General features: G+C 44.4%; 1 protein-coding gene across 1 annotated transcript in view; it reads left to right on the top strand.

Moving 5' to 3' along the window:
* The window catches only part of LOC106585965 (integrin alpha-2), a 50,660-nt gene that overhangs the window by 2,002 nt on the left and 31,321 nt on the right, over positions 1 to 17,337 (top strand). Inside the window, exons 3-12 of the mRNA XM_082968773.1 lie at positions 1,230 to 1,339; positions 2,423 to 2,514; positions 4,198 to 4,346; positions 4,586 to 4,736; positions 6,842 to 7,007; positions 7,275 to 7,351; positions 7,767 to 7,908; positions 8,860 to 9,005; positions 12,917 to 13,060; positions 15,737 to 15,940. Of these exons, the coding sequence (XP_082824899.1) occupies positions 1,230 to 1,339; positions 2,423 to 2,514; positions 4,198 to 4,346; positions 4,586 to 4,736; positions 6,842 to 7,007; positions 7,275 to 7,351; positions 7,767 to 7,908; positions 8,860 to 9,005; positions 12,917 to 13,060; positions 15,737 to 15,940 (1,381 nt within the window). The remainder of the gene's footprint in view (positions 1 to 1,229; positions 1,340 to 2,422; positions 2,515 to 4,197; positions 4,347 to 4,585; positions 4,737 to 6,841; positions 7,008 to 7,274; positions 7,352 to 7,766; positions 7,909 to 8,859; positions 9,006 to 12,916; positions 13,061 to 15,736; positions 15,941 to 17,337) is intronic.

Raw genomic sequence — 17,337 nt, 5'->3', positions numbered from 1 at the left:
TTCAATGTGCACCTCGGAATTGGATAAGGCCGCGCGCAGTTGGGTCCCCGATGCGTCTGTCTTCACTTGTAGCATGTGAGAAAGACCCGATCAATTGAGTGAGAGGTGATCCTAAATGCTCAGCACTCAGTGAGAAGGGCACAACGGCCACTGGCTGCAAAAAGGCATGGATTTTTTTTAGGGTGCATTTTCAAAGGGTATGCCGCCTTTATCAAGTGCTTGTCAAATTGTGAATTAGAGACTGATGAAGTGTGTACAGCCTGCATAAAAAACAAAGCAGAGCTCATCCCTTTCAAGGGACTTTTTTTCAAATCATCATTAGAGTCTCATCATGCAGACTTACAATGTATTACAAATCTAAACATATTGCCCAACCTTTGTAGAACAACTTAAGTTACATTAATAACTGTAAATTAAGCATATAGGAATACCTGTTTCTTTGTTTAACCGCTCAACACAGAATAGCAACATGTGCACCCTCCCTCAAATCGTTTGTAGAAAATATATTTTATTCAGCTTCATTCAATTTGTATTCTTCATACTATAAAATAATGCAACGGAATTCTAAGCAAATCTTGTCTGCTAAATGAACTAGTGTAAGCCCACAGCCATATGACACAGCCAGATCAGGACGTAACATAAGGACAACACATAATATGTTATTCTGTTCATCTCAAATAAACTATATTTACTTCATATCATGTTTCTTTAGACCTGTCTAAAATAAATAATGGATTTATTGTGAAGGTGTAGGCTATATTACATGGATTTATTGTGAAGGTGTAGACTATATTACATGGATTTATTGTGAAGGTGTAGACTATATTACATGGATTTATTGTGAAGGTGTAGGCTATATTACATGGATTTTTTAGACTTTTTAAAAAATGTAGATGTTCCAAAGCTCTGCATCAGTGGCTTGTTGGCCAAGCCAGGTGATGCTAAATGTGTTTATGTTAATTAACGGTCAATTACAGCTCGAGGCAGGACATCTACAGAATCAGTGTTTCTAGGCTACTTAATAAATGCAGACCATTAACTCAGTCTATTGACTGAACTCATTCAGGTCTTCTTACAGAATCAGTGTTTCTAGGCTACTTAATAAATGCAGACCATTAACTCAGTCTATTGACTGAACTCATTCAGGTCTTCTCTGGGACATAGCTATGATAAACATGTTTATGGGGCTGATGTAAGCAGTGCTGTTCTTACCGTCCTCCTTTCTCTAGGCTCCTGGTGGGCGCTCCATGGAGTGGCTTCACTGGTAACAGGAAGGGAGATGTTTATAAGTGTCCTGTATCAGGCTCTAAGACCAGCTGTGATAAGCTCAACATCCAGGGTAAGTGTGGGGCATCTTCATAAAACATCTCACAGTCTGAAGTTTGACCTTTTAACCTCGAATCGTAACATGACACACTGGCTCTTTCTCAATTCGTTTTGTCCTACCGTCCTACCGTCCTTGTCTCTTTCTCAATGTGTCTTGTCCTACCGTCCTCTGTCCTCGTGTCTTTCTCAATTCGTCTTGTCCTACCGTCCTACCGTCCTCGTCTCTTTCTCAATTCGTCTTGTCCTACCGTCCTCCGTCCTCGTGTCTTTCTCAATTCGTCTTGTCCTACCGTCCTACCGTCCTCGTCTCTTTCTCAATTCGTCTTGTCCTACCGTCCTCTGTCCTCGTCACTTTCTCAATTCGTCTTGTCCTACCGTCCTCGTCTCTTTCTCAATTCGTCTTGTCCTACTGTCCTCTGTCCTCGTCACTTTCTCAATTCGTCTTGTCCTACCGTCCTACCGTCCTCGTCTCTTTCTCAATTCGTCTTATCCTACCGTCCTCTGTCCTCGTCTCTTTCTCAATTCGTCTTGTCCTACTGTCCTCTGTCCTCGTCACTTTCTCAATTCGTCTTGTCCTACCGTCCTACCGTCCTCGTCTCTTTCTCAATTCGTCTTGTCCTACCGTCCTACCGTCCTCGTCTCTTTCTCAATTCGTCTTGTCCTACCGTCCTACCGTCCTCGTCTCTTTCTCAATTCGTCTTGTCCTACCGTCCTACCGTCCTCGTCTCTTTCTCAATTCGTCTTATCCTACCGTCCTCTGTCCTCGTCTCTTTCTCAATTCGTCTTGTCCTACCGTCCTACCGTCCTCGTCTCTTTCTCAATTCGTCTTGTCCTACCGTCCTACCGTCCTCGTCTCTTTCTCAATTCGTCTTGTCCTACTGTCCTCTGTCCTCGTCACTTTCACAATTCGTCTTGTCCTACCGTCCTCTGTCCTTCTCATCTCTTTCTCATTGGAGGAGAAGATCCAAGGATCTCCTCTGATCTTCTCCTCTAATGCGTTTTGAGAAAGAGACAAGAAGAGAGGAATGAAAGATCATTATACTTTTTCTTTATTGAATATGTAACATAATAACAAAAATCTGGTTTTCTCTTTCAGACTCCATCAATATTCCAGATGAGAGAAATATCAACGTCAACATGAGTCTAGGTTTGACTCTCACTCGTATGCCCAAAATTAGTGGATTTATGGTAAGAGAGTAACAGTTGGATTAATAGTTTGGTCACATTGCAGAATAAAATATAAACTCTCTAAAATTAAGTTACCTCTTAAAGTGAGATAAAGGAATTGGGTGTGTTTCTGTAACGCACGTCTTGATAACTGAAAGAAAGAGATGTGAACATCGCTCTAAAGTTATTTTCCATAGACATGTGGTCCGCTGTGGGCTCAGAGATGTGGGAGTCAGGACTTCTACCCAGGTGTCTGTGCAGGGGTCAGCCCCCTCTTCAAACCTCAGCCTGCCTTCTCCCCTGCTGTACAAAGTAAGATATATGTCTCCCTCTCTCTCTCTCTCTCTCTCTCTCTCTCTCTCTCTCTCTCTCTCTCTCTCGTCTCCCTCTTCAAATCTGTACCTGCCTTCTCCCCTGCTGTACAAAGTAAGATATATGTCTCTCTCTCTCTCTCTCTCTCTCTCTCTCTCTCTCTCTCTCTCGCTCTCTCTCTCTCTCTCCTCTCTCTCTCTCCTCTCTCTCTCGCTCTCTCTCTGTCTCTCTGTCTCTCTCTCTCTCTGTCTCTCTCTCTCTCTCTCTCTCTCTCTCTCTGTCTGTCTCTCTTTCTCTCTCTCTCTCTCTCTCTCTCTCTCTCTCTCTCGCTCTCTCTCTCCCACTGTCTCACTCTTCAAATGTATAACTGCCTTCTCCTCTGCTGTCCAGGGCAAGGACCTCCCTCTCTCCCACTGTCTCACTCTTCAAATGTATAACTGCCTTCTCCTCTGCTGTCCAGGGCAAGGACCTCCCTCTCTCCCTCCGTCTCCTTTGATGACCCATTCCTACCTTAGGAAAAGAAAATGGGGCCATTTCGTGGTAGAGTAGTTAAGAAATATTTATGCCTGACTTTATTTTCTGTCGTATTTCCTTCAGCTTGTGGGGGTCCGATGGATATTGTGATAGTCTTGGATGGCTCCAACAGCATTTACCCATGGACACCAATTAATGAGTTTCTCAAAAAACTGCTCCCTACTCTAGACATTGGCCCACAAAGTACCCAGGTAGGCATCTCTCTCTCTCCTCTCTCTCTCTCTCGCTCTCTCTTTCTGCTCTATCTCTCTCCCTTTCTCTCGCTCTCTCTCCTCTCTCTCTCTCCTCTCTCTCTCTCTCTCTCTCTCTCTCTCTCTCTCTCTCCTCTCTCTCGCTCTCTCTCTCTCTCTCTCTCTCTAGCTCTCTCCCTTTCTCTCGCTCTCTCTCTCCTCTCTCTCTCTCTCTCGCTCTCTCTCCTCTCTCCTCTTTCTCTCTCCTCTCTCCTCTTTCTCTCTCTCTCTCTCTCTCTCTCTCTCTCTCTCTCTCTCTCTCTCTCTCTCTCCTCTCTCTCGCTCTCTCTCTCTCTCTCTCCCTCTCTCTCTCTCTCTCTCTCTCTCTCTCTCTCGCTCTCTCGCTCTCTCTTTCTCTCTCTCTCTCTCTCTCTCTCTCTCTCTCTCTCGCTCTCTCTCCTCTCTCTCTCCCTCTCTCTCTCCTCTCTCTCGCTCTCTCTCTCCTCTCTCTCGCTCTCTCTCCTCTCTCTCTCCCTTTCATTCTCTATTTCTCTCTCTCTCTCATCTCTCTCTCTCCCTTTCATTCTCTATTTCTATTTCTCTCTCTCTCTCTCTCTCTCTCTCTCTCTCTCTCTCGATCCTCTTTTTGATCATGTTATTTATTTTTTGTTTGTTTCTCCTACGTCAGGTCAGTGTTATTCAGTATGCGGTGTCAGCACAGTTTGAATTCAAACTGAACACTTTCAAAACCAAAGAAGGTGTTTTGTCTGCGGCCTCGGGTATCACTCAGATGTACGGTGCTGCTACCAACACTTTTCATGCCATCCAGTACGCCAGGTCGGTACACAGAATATACAGTATTCTCAAAGTATCAGAGTAAAAAAGTGCTGATCTACATCAGATCACATCCCTAGATCCTCAGTCCTACTCTGAGACGCTCTATGAACAGAGACCCTGGGTGTTCATAACAGCCACTGGAAGAATGTCATCCTCATTTTTTTTATTTCACCTTTCACCTTTCACCTTAATACCATAGATGATTATCAGGGTATATAATACGTGTCCACGTTTTCCAGTCGGTGGGGTTTTCATCAAGACAATGGCGGTCGTCCCGGGGCAGCCAAGGTGATGGTTGTGGTAACCGACGGGGAGTCACATGACGAGGCCTTCAGAGATACAGTCATCAGAGAATGTGAGAAGGAAAATATCAGGCGCTTTGGCATTGCTGTAAGTTCGCGGGAAACTTTTATACTTTGACAGACTTTATTGTGATCACAAAAACAAATGTGCTTGCTGTCTTGGTCCAGGTCGCTCTTGAGTTTTATCTCAACGAGACTAGCCTGGTTAAATAAAGGGTAAATAAATCAATACAATTGTTATTGGTAAGACAGGTACTGAACACATGGAGAAAAAAAAAACGTATGAATTCACAGGACAAACGTGTTTCCCTCCCACCCGCCTCCCATAGGACTTCCCTAACCAACAATTAGCTTGGTGATGTCACAGGACTTCCCTAACCCATAATTAGCTTGGTGATGTCACAGGACTTACCTAACCCATAATTAGCTTGGTGATGTCACAGGACTTCCCTAACCAACAATTAGCTTGGTGATGTCACAGGACTTCCCTAACCAACAATTAGCTTGGTGATGTCACAGGACTTCCCTAACCAACAATTAGCTTGGTGATGTCACAGGACTTACCTAACCCATAATTAGCTTGGTGATGTCACAGGACTTCCCTAACCCATAATTAGCTTGGTGATGTCACAGGACTACCCTAACCCATAATTAGCTTGGTGATGTCACAGGACTTCCCTAACCCATAATTAGCTTGGTGATGTCACAGGACTTCCCTAACCCATAATTAGCTTGGTAATGTCACAGGACTTCCCTAACCAACAATTAGCTTGGTGATGTCACAGGACTTCCCTAACCAACAATTAGCTTGGTGATGTCACAGGACTTCCCTAACCCATAATTAGCTTGGTTATGTCACAGGACTTACCTAACCCATAATTAGCTTGGTGATGTCACAGGACTTCCCTAACCCATAATTAGCTTGGTGATGTCACAGGACTTCCCTAACCCATAACTAGCTTGGTGATGTCACAGGACTTCCCTAACCCATAATTAGTTTGGTGATGTCACAGGACTTCCCTAACCCATAATTAGCTTGGTGATGTCACAGGACTTCCCTAACCCATAATTAGCTTGGTAATGTCACAGGACTTCCCTAACCAACAATTAGCTTGGTGATGTCACAGGACTTCCCTAACCCATAATTAGCTTGGTGATGTCACAGGACTTCCCTAACCAACCATTAGCTTGGTGATGTCACAGGACTTCCCTAACCAACAATTAGCTTGGTGATGTCACAGGACTTCCCTAACCCATAATTAGCTTGATGATTTTACAGGACTTCCCTAACCAACAATTAGCTTGGTGATGTCACAGGACTTCCCTAACCAACAATTAGCTTGGTGATGTCACAGGACTTCCCTAACCCATAATTAGCTTGGTGATGTCACAGGACTTCCCTAACCAACAATTAGCTTGGTGATGTCACAGGACTTCCCTAACCAACAATTAGCTTGGTGATGTCACAGGACTTCCCTAACCAACAATTAGCTTGGTGATGTCACAGGACTTCCCTAACCAACAATTAGCTTGGTGATGTCACAGGACTTCCCTAACCAACAATTAGCTTGGTGATGTCACAGGACTTCCCTAACCCATAATTAGCTTGGTGATGTCACAGGACTTCCCTAACCCATAATTATCTACCTTATAATAGCAGAGGCTGTTCAGGGAAACAATGTGAATCATGGACATTTTACTGGAAACCCAGACGGCATAAATGATTCATTTCTTATAATTACTCTTTATAAAATGTTGTATCAAGACTGCTCATATGTGCCTAGTTTGTTTATTAATAACATTTCAAAATTGTGCACTCTCCTCAAACAATAGCATGGTATTATTTCACTGTAATAGCTACTGTATATTGGACAGTGCAGTTCGATTAACAAGAATTTAAGCTTTCTGCCCATATCAGATATGTCTATGTCCTGGGAATTGTTTTTGTTACTTACAACCTTATGCTAATCGTGTTAGCCTACGTTAGCTCAACCGTCCCATAGACGGGACACCGATCCCGAAGAAGTTCAGTATACTGTATTTCCCTTCCGAATGCCCATCCGCTCACCCCAAGTTGTTGGCTATTTGCTTGTCTTTTTTTTTTCAAATGATGTACAGATAACAGATTGATCATTTTTGAACGGATCAATTTCCTAACTTTGGCAATCACAGATTTTTTTTTCTTTCTTGCAGGTACTGGGTTATTACATCAGAAACAACATTGACACCAAGAACCTCATAGCAGAAATAAAATCCATTGCCAGTCTGCCCACCGAGAACTATTTCTTCAACGTGTCAGAGGAAGCTACCCTGTCATCCATTGCTGAGGCACTGGGAGACCGCATCTTCAACATCGAGGGTACATTCTTCAGTTTGACTTTGTCGGAAATATCAAGAGAGGAAAAAAAAGCCCATAAATTCAGACGGTTTAGTAATGATACATCCCAAATATATTTTAAGAATAGACGGGAATATCAGTTGTATTTCCGTGATTTTTCTCTCCGTCTCCTCGCCTCCAAAGTCAGAGATGAGGGGAGAGGACACAAAGATCGTGGGGGCACCTTTTATGTCCTGTTGTACTTCCCGTAGTTCCTATGCTCAGGATGATTGTTCTTTTCAACACCAGGCACCGGAAAAGGGGGAGAGGACTTCCAGATGCAGATGTCCCAGGTGGGATTCAGCGCTCACTACTCCAGCAAGATGGTACACTAGTCTGTCTGTCTGTCTGTCTGTCTGTCTGTCTGTCTGTCTGTCTGTCTGTCTGTCTGTCTGTCTGTCTGTCTGTCTGTCTGTCTGTCTGTCTGTCTGTCTGTCTGTCTGTCTGTCTGTCTGTCTGTCTGTCTGTCTGTCTGTCTGTCTGTCTGTCTGTCTGTCTGTCTGTCGCTCTTCTTCTTCTTCTCTCTCTTGCTCTTCTTCTTCTTCTCTCTCTTGCTCTTCTTCTTCTCTCTCTTGCTCTTCTTCTCTCTCTTGCTCTTCTTCTCTCTCTTGCTCTTCTTCTTCTCTCTCTTGCTCTTCTTCTTCTCTCTCTCTTGCTCTTCTTCTTCTCTCTCTCTTTATACTGGCACCTTTAAAGAGAGCTGTATTTATCTGACTCCTGTTTGACCTTTAACTTTCCCAGGATGTGATGATGCTGGGGGCAGTGGGAGCGTACGCGTGGAGCGGGACGGTGGTCCATCAGAGAGGCGGCCAGCGGGCGGACATCTTCCCTCTGTCAGCGTTCGAAAGGACCCTTCAAGACAGGAACCACAGCTCATTACTGGGTAGGGCTGAGATGTTGTTCCTCCTACATCTTCCTGTCTGTTCGTCCTTCAAGACAGGAAGCACAGTTCATTACTGGGTAGGGCTGAGATGTTGTTCGTGCTTCTTCCTGTCTGTTCGTCCTTCACAGTGCACTGCTGCTGAATAGTTTATTGTAAGGAAAAGGGAATGGCCTATATGTTGTTGTTGTGAGGTGGGACAAGACAGTATTTTACACCATAAACAAGAAGACAATCTACCTATTGTACTTTATTGAAATAATATGAGTTAATGTGCTTGGATGTGCTTGCATTTTAAATCTATTTAAATCTATTCCTTAGTTTTCTTTATTCAGACTTGTGCTGGGGGTAGCTCTCCTAACCCAAATGTAACCCATTTAGAATACTTGCCTACTTCGAGGGAACATATGTGTTTCACCAAGTCAGCTCAGGGATTTGAATCAGCAGCCTTTCGGTTATTGGCCCAACTCTCTTAACTGCTAGGCATCCTGCCATCCTGAAGACTGAAGAGACTGTCTCTCTCTCTCTGTATGTTCTCAGGGTATCTACCTCTCTCTCTCTGTATGTTCTCAGGGTATCTACCTCTCTCTCTCTCTCTGTATGTTCTCAGGGTATCTCTCTCTCTGTATGTTCTCAGGGTATCTACCTCTCTCTCTGTATGTTCTCAGGGTATCTACCTCTCTCTCTCTGTATGTTCTCAGGGTATCTACCTCTCTCTCTCTCTCTGTATGTTCTCAGGGTATCTCTCTCTCTGTATGTTCTCAGGGTATCTACCTCTCTCTCTCTCTCTCTCTCTCTGTATGTTCTCAGGGTATCTACCTCTCTCTCTCTCTGTATGTTCTCAGGGTATCTACCTCTCTCTCTGTATGTTCTCAGGGTATCTACCTCTCTCTCTTGTGTTTAATGTTTTATATCGTGTTTCCATGTGTCTTTACATTGTGTTTTACTTCCCAGGTTACTCTGTGACCACCCTGAGTGATGGACAGACAGAGTATTTTGTTGCCGGGGCTCCTCGCTCAAACCACTCTGGCCAAGTCATCGTCTACACCGTCACATCCCCAAAACAAGTCACTGTCATCGACTCTGAGAGAGAGAAACAGGTACTGCTATCATTGACTCTGAGAGAGGGAAACAGGTACTGCTATCATTGACTCTGAGAGAGGGAAACAGGTACTGCTATCATTGACTCTGAGAGAGGGAAACAGGTACTGCTATCATTGACTCTGAGAGAGGGAAACAGGTACTGCTATCATTGACTCTGAGAGAGGGAAACAGGTACTCCTATCATTGACTCTGAGAGAGGGAAACAGGTACTGCTATCATTGTCTCTGAGAGAGGGAAACAGGTACTCCTATCATTGACTCTGAGAGAGGGAAACAGGTACTGCTATCATTGACTCTGAGAGAGGGAAACAGGTACTCCTATCATTGACTCTGAGAGAGGGAAACAGGTACTGCTATCATTGACTCTGAGAGAGGGAAACAGGTACTGCTATCATTGACTCTGAGAGAGGGAAACAGGTACTCCTATCATTGACTCTGAGAGAGGGAAACAGGTACTCCTATCATTGACTCTGAGAGAGGGAAACAGGTACTCCTATCATTGACTCTGAGAGAGGGAAACAGGTACTGCGATCATTGACTCTGAGAGAGGGAAACAGGTACTGCGATGATTGACTCTGTGAGAGAGAAACAGGTACTGCGATGATTGACTCTGAGAGAGGGAAACAGGTACTGCGATGATTGACTCTGAGAGAGGGAAACAGGTCCTACGATCATTGACTCTGAGAGAGGGAAACAGGTACTGCTATCATTGACTCTGAGAGAGGGAAACAGGTACTCCTATCATTGACTCTGAGAGAGGGAAACAGGTACTGCGATCATTGACTCTGAGAGAGGGAAACAGGTCCTACGATCATTGACTCTGAGAGAGGGAAACAGGTCCTACGATCATTGACTCTGAGAGAGGGAAACAGGTCCTACGATCATTGACTCTGAGAGAGGGAAACAGGTCCTACGATCATTGACTCTGAGAGAGGGAAACAGGTCCTACGATCATTGACTCAGAGAGGGAAACGGGGGTCCTATCATTGACTCTGAGAGAGGGAAACAGGTACTCCTAACACAAATGTAAACAATTTAAATTACTTTCCTACTTAAAGGGGGATGAACTTCCTGACTTGGCCTCATTTTTCGGCTTGGTCATTACAAAATGCAGCGGCCATCACTGAAGCCAAACAAAAGTTGTCTTTGGTGGGGGGGTGGATTGTTTAATGTGTGTGGGTTTACACCTGGCAAGGGTTTGTACATTCACTCTGTCAAAACTGTTACAGTCACTCACCCTAGATAACTTGACACAGTCTAACCAGGTCCTGTGTATTGAAGTCACCTAGGATAGCTAATAGTTGCCAACGTCTTTCACCGATTAACTTCAGCCAGCTGGTGTACGACCGTGGCCAAGTTGGTTTGACATTAGATAACCTATCTCTGGTGCTGTTAATTAAGCAATTAACATCCCATCATGCTTTGGGTCATGTAGAAAAATGCTGGTCATTATTTTGGCCATTATTGTGGCTAGCGTTGCTTTGCCCCCATAGGATGACAATGCCCCCCCATCCACAGGGCACAAGTGGTCACTGAATGGTTTGTTGAGCATCAAAACGATGTAAACCATTATGCCATGGCCGTCTCAGCCACCAGATCTTAACCCAATTGAACGCTTATAGGAGATTTCTGGAGTGGCGCCTGAGACAGCGTTTTCCCACCACCTTTAAAACAAAACAAACAAATTATGGAGTTTCTCGTGGACGAATGGTGTCTCCTCCCTCCAATAGAGTTTCAGACACTTGTAGAATCTATGTCAAGGTGTATTGAAGCTGTTCTGACTCGAGGTGACCCAATGCTCTATTAATAAGACACTTGATGTTGATGTTTCCTTTATTTTGACAGTTACCTTCATTTCGCAATATAAATAGGACATTATTTTCATGTCGTACATGTTTTAAGATTAACTATTTAAATATGAATATCTACAATTTATAGTTGGTTAGAGGTTTTTAAGTTATTGAAATGTTGAGCTATTTCATTATTTATTTTTAAATATTGTCCCACGTACATTGTGTAATTTATGGATGGTCCGTAGCCAAATTGACCATGGGAAATACGATTGGGTCTCATGCATCTGAACTCCATATTGATGAATACTTAGGTGCTGTCAGCTGCGGGCATTTGGGCAGGATTGAAATAAACCCAACCCAAGAAAAACTGTTACGGTACCATTCATTCCGTGATATATCAATTTTTTTCCAATCTTCTTGCAAATCTCAGTTGTAGACGAGACTGACTTTATGACCAACATTATTCTATCTACACTTAGTAGTCAATGTTGATCCTGGAATAGATGTTTCTGGCTCATATTAATAAGCAAAAAGGTGTGATGGGTCAACTCACTTATTTGTATTTATTTTTTACTGCATCAGGTATAGCTTTACTGCAGCAGGGATAGCTTTACCGCAGCAGGGATAGCTTTACCGCAGCAGGGATAGTTTTACCGCAGCAGGGATAGCTTTACTGCATCAGGGATAGCTTTACTGCATCAGGTATAGCTTTACTGCAGCAGGGATAGCTTTACTGCATCAGGTATAGCTTTACTGCAGCAGGGATAGCTTTACTGCATCAGGTATAGCTTTACTGCAGCAGGTATAGCTTTACTGCAGCAGGTATAGCTTTACTGCAGCATGGATAGCTTTACCGCAGCAGGGATAGCTTTACCGCAGCAGGGATAGCTTTACCGCAGCAGGGATAGCTTTACCGCAGCAGGGATAGCTTAGCAGGGATAGCTTTACCGCAGCAGGGATAGCTTAGCAGGGATAGCTTTACCGCAGCAGGGATAGCTTAGCAGGGATAGCTTTACTGCAGCAGGGATAGCTTTACTGCAGCAGGGATAGCTTTACTGCAGCAGGGATAGCTTAGCAGCCTTCTTTAGTGTATAGATACAACACTTTTTATACCCTGTAATCATAGTCAAGTACGTGAAAACAGATGTAAGAGACATACTGTGTAAACAGAACGGTGCTGGATGGTGACCTAGGCTGGATCCTGACCTAGGCTGGATCCTGACCTAGGCTGGATCCTAACCTAGACTGGATGCTAACCTAGATTGGATGCTGACCTAGACTGGATGCTAACCTAGATTGGATGCTGACCTAGACTGGATGCTGACCTAGACTGGATGCTGACCTAGGCTGTATGCTAACCTAGGCTGGATCCTGACCTAGACTGGATGCTAACCTAGACTGGATCCTGACCTAGACTGGACCTGACCTAGACTGGATGCTAACCTAGACTGGATACTAACCTAGGCTGGATTCTAACCTAGGCTGGATTCTAACCTAGGCTGGATCCTGACCTAGACTGGATGCTAACCTAGGCTGGATCCTGACCTAGGCTGTATGCTAACCTAGGCTGTATGCTAACCTAGGCTGGATCCTGACCTAGACTGGATGCTAACCTAGGCTGTATGCTAACCTAGGCTGGAACCTGACCTAGGCTGGATCCAGACCTAGGCTGGATGCTAACCTAGGCTGTATGCTAACCTAGGCTGGATCCTGACCTAGGCTGTATGCTAACCTAGACTGTATGCTAACCTAGGCTGGATGCTAACCTAGGCTGGAACCTGACCTAGGCTGGATCCAGACCTAGGCTGGATGCTAACCTAGGCTGTATGCTAACCTAGGCTGTATGCTAACCTAGGCTGGATCCTGACCTAGACTGGATGCTAATCTAGTCTGGATGCTAACCTAGACTGGATGCTAACCTAGACTGGATGCTAACCTAGGCTGTATGCTAACCTAGACTGGATGCTAACCTAGACTGGATGCTAACCTAGGCTGGATGCTAACCTAGGCTGGCGCTGCTGTGCTATACATTATGCGATATGTCTATTTTCTTCATAAAACAAGTGAACCTTCTCCTTTGACACTGTACTGTGTTGACACTGTCTGTCCCTGTAGATCGGCTCGTACTTCGGCAGCGTGCTGTGCCCCCTGGACGTGGATAAGGACGGTACGTCCGACGTCTTGCTGGTCGGAGCTCCCATGTTCATGAACGACCTGAAGAAGGAGCAAGGGAGGGTCTATCTTTTCTCCGTTACCAAGGTAAGGTGACGCGAGTTGCCGAATTCCCAGCTCACACCGACCTTGCCGTGCTGGCTGTGATATTTCCATTCAAGCACGGTTCTAGCCACTGTAGTGGATGTGTAACCAGGCCAGCTCAGTACAGCTCAGCTCCGTTACGATCAGTAGATTGAGAACGGTATCTGTGTGTTCTCAGGGTCATTTATTTAGGAGACGCTCATAACCAGAGAGATATACAGGAGCAGTACGGTTAAGTGCCCAAGAGCACATGGATATATTTTTTCACCTAGTCAGCTCAGGGATTTGAACCAGCAATCTTTTGGTTACTGGCCTAATTCTCTGAACTGCTAGACTACCTGCCGCCCTGAAGACTGAAGAGACTGTCCCTCTCTCTGTATGTACTCAGGGTATCTACCTCTCTCTCTGTCTGTATGTTCTCAGGGTATCTACCTCTCTCTCTCTCTCTCTCTGTGTATGTTCTCAGGGTATCTACCTCTCTCTCTCTGTCTGTATGTTCTCAGGGTATCTACCTCTCTCTCTCTCTCTGTATGTTCTCAGAGTATCTACCTCTCTCTGTATGTTCTCAAGGTATCTACCTCTCTCTCTGTGTATGTTCTCAGGGTATCTACCTCTCTCTCTCTCTCTCTCTGTATATTCTCAGGGTATCTACCTCTCTCTCTCTCTCTCTCTCTGTATGTTCTCAGGGTATCTACCTCTCTCTCTCTCTCTCTGTATGTTCTCAGGGTATCTACCTCTCTGTATTTCCTCAGGGTATCTACCTCTCTCTCTGTATGTTCTCAGGGTATCTACCCTTCTCTCTCTCTCTCTCTGTCTGTATGTTCTCAGGGTATCTACCTCTCTCTGTATGTTCTCAAGGTATCTACCTCTCTCTCTCTCTCTGTATATTCTCAGGGTATCTACCTCTCTCTCTCTCTCTCTCTGTATGTTCTCAGGGTATCTACCTCTCTCTCTGTGTCTGTATGTTCTCAGGGTATCTACTTCTCTCTCTGTATTTCGTCAGGGTATCTACCTCTCTCTCTGTATTTCGTCAGGGTATCTACCTCTCTCTCTGTATGTTCTCAGGGTATCTACCCTTCTCTCTCTCTCTCTCTCTGTATGTTCTCAGGGTATCTACCTCTCTCTCTCTGTATGTTCTCAGGGTATCTACCCTTCTCTCTCTCTCTCTGTGTCTGTATGTTCTCAGGGTATCTACCTCTCTCTCTGTATTTCGTCAGGGTATCTACCTCTCTCTCTGTATGTTCTCAAGGTATCTACCTCTCTCTCTCTCTCTCTCTGTATGTTCTCAAGGTATCTACCTCTCTCTCTGTGTATGTTCTCAGGGTATCTACCTCTCTCTCTCTCTCTCTCTGTATATTCTCAGGGTATCTACCTCTCTCTCTCTCTCTCTGTATGTTCTCAGGGTATCTACCTCTCTGTATTTCCTCAGGGTATCTACCTCTCTCTCTGTATGTTCTCAGGGTATCTACCCTTCTCTCTCTCTCTCTGTCTGTATGTTCTCAGGGTATCTACCTCTCTCTGTATGTTCTCAAGGTATCTACCTCTCTCTCTCTCTCTGTATATTCTCAGGGTATCTACCTCTCTCTCTCTCTCTGTATGTTCTCAGAGTATCTACCTCTCTCTGTATGTTCTCAAGGTATCTACCTCTCTCTCTCTCTCTGTATATTCTCAGGGTATCTACCTCTCTCTCTCTCTGTATGTTCTCAGGGTATCTACCTCTCTCTCTGTGTCTGTATGTTCTCAGGGTATCTACCTCTCTCTCTGTATTTCGTCAGGGTATCTACCTCTCTCTCTGTATTTCGTCAGGGTATCTACCTCTCTCTCTGTATGTTCTCAGGGTATCTACCCTTCTCTCTCTCTCTCTCTCTCTGTATGTTCTCAGGGTATCTACCTCTCTCTCTCTCTGTATGTTCTCAGGGTATCTACCCTTCTCTCTCTCTCTCTGTGTCTGTATGTTCTCAGGGTATCTACCTCTCTCTCTGTATTTCGTCAGGGTATCTACCTCTCTCTCTGTATGTTCTCAAGGTATCTACCTCTCTCTCTCTCTCTCTCTCTGTATGTTCTCAGGGTATCTACCTCTCTCTCTGTGTATGTTCTCAGGGTATCTACCTCTCTCTCTCTCTCTCTCTCTGTATGTTCTCAGGGTATCTACCTCTCTCTCTGTGTATGTTCTCAGGGTGTCTACCTCTCTCTCTCTCTCTCTGTATGTTCTCAGGGTATCTACCTCTCTCTCTGTGTCTGTATGTTCTCAGGATATCTACCTCTCTCTCTCTGTATGTTCCCAGGGTATCTACCTCTCTCTCTCTGTATGTTCTCAAGGTATCTACCTCTCTCTCTCTCTCCTCTCTCTGTATGTTCTCAGGGTATCTACCTCTCTCTCTGTGTATGTTCTCAGGGTATCTACCTCTCTCTCTCTCTCTCTCTGTATGTTCTCAGGGTATCTACCTCTCTCTCTGTGTATGTTCTCAGGGTGTCTACCTCTCTCTCTCTCTCTCTCTGTATGTTCTCAGGGTATCTACCTCTCTCTCTGTGTCTGTATGTTCTCAGGATATCTACCTCTCTCTCTCTGTATGTTCTCAGGATATCTACCTCTCTCTCTCTGTATGTTCTCAGGATATCTACCTCTCTCTGTCTGTATGTTCTCAGGGTATCTACCTCTCTCTCTCTGTATGTTCTCAGGGTATACTGAGCGAACAAGGCTTCCTGGTTGGTCTGAGCCCAGGGGAGAATGCCCGTTTTGGGACGGCCATCTCTGCTGTGCCCGATCTGGACCAGGATGGCTTCTGTGATGTGGTGGTCGGGGCGCCGCTGGAGGACTCTGGGAGGGGCGTGGTCTATGTTTACAACGGAGATAAGAAGACACTCCACAAACAACATTCACAGGTAGGGATGGATGATTCTGGGCACTATCCCCAAATTCCTTGTTTTTTTAAGGAATCTCAGATGGATGATTCCTGGATTGGGAATCCTCCTACTGTGAGTTCTGTAAAAACCTGGGACATTTGGTAACATTTGGAAATAATAAATAAAGTCATGCTGATGTTTACTCTTGGTTTTGATATTGAAAGATTCAAATGTTTCCTCCCCTCCCCCAAAAAAATATTTTTCCAGCTTTATAGCCAACCAATTTAATAAATATTGCACTTTCCAAAACAAATCAGTTCATCCATTCTCATAGATCATCATATAACGATAACATCCTGAAATGTGGGAGGGGAATGAAGGGGTGACGGAGTTGAACTTCATAAAGATGTATATAAATGTTCATGCATCTACAGTAGTACACACACATACATGTACATAAATACCCACAGAAATACATAAACATCCAGGGTCGGTCCCCCGGACACAGACCAGGCCCAGTCCCAGGCTGATAAACCCAAATTAGGTTTCTTGTAAGAGTGTTTAACGGCCCAGGGACCAGAACCAATCCATGTCTGGGAGACCGGTCCCCAGTCATCAACTCATTAACCTTCTCAGTTATTGGAAGAGGTAATCAGGCCTGTAATTTCATCCCACATTTCATTATCATGTGAATAAACGTCATTCAAATTACAGGAGAATTTTTCCAACGTACAGGAAGTGTGTCGAGGTACAGATTCAGTCAAAAGTTTGGACACACCTACTCATTTAAGGGTTTTTCTTAATTTTTTTACACTTTTCTACATTGTAGAATCTCATATAGTTGTCATGAAACAAATCAGAAATAAATACCTTTAGGTTCCCATTCTCTATTTACTAAAGGTTTTCCATTATTCGACAAACACCCACTTGACCAAAGAGGAGCTCGAGGTGATTTCATAAAAAAAATAATGTAAATTGGAAGCAGGGGAATCTTATGATGGGATTCTTTATCACTTCCCAGTATTTTGGATTGTACGACAGTGCATGAAGACACAACAGACACGTGTTCATGTCTAAGATCTCTTGTTATATGATCTCCCAAGGAGTTCAGCCTATTTTAAGATGGTTCATTGCATTAAACGTACACTGTATTGCCTCCCTCCCATTCAAATGGTCTCCTGAAGGAGTTAAGGTCCAGCCGTACTGTCATGTTCTGAGACAATTGTGGCACCTGTGGCACCTGACCACACGACTGAACAGTAGTCCAGGTGTGTCAAAACCAGGGCTTGTAGGACCTGCCTTGTTGATAGTACTGTTAAATATAAAGTCACATTAGGATTGATTGATATTTTAAACATAACCAAACCTACTGTATGTCCTGGCCTAGGAGTTGTATGGAGTCCTTTAGTGGACAAAAGTGTGTGTTATCACGGGGC

This window comes from Salmo salar, chromosome 24, assembly GCF_965601325.2.
Source record: "Salmo salar chromosome 24, fSalSal1, whole genome shotgun sequence".
Lineage (NCBI taxonomy): Eukaryota > Metazoa > Chordata > Actinopteri > Salmoniformes > Salmonidae > Salmo > Salmo salar.
The sequence above is the reverse complement of the archived record's forward strand: the minus strand, read 5'-3'. Positions and strand labels throughout refer to the sequence as shown.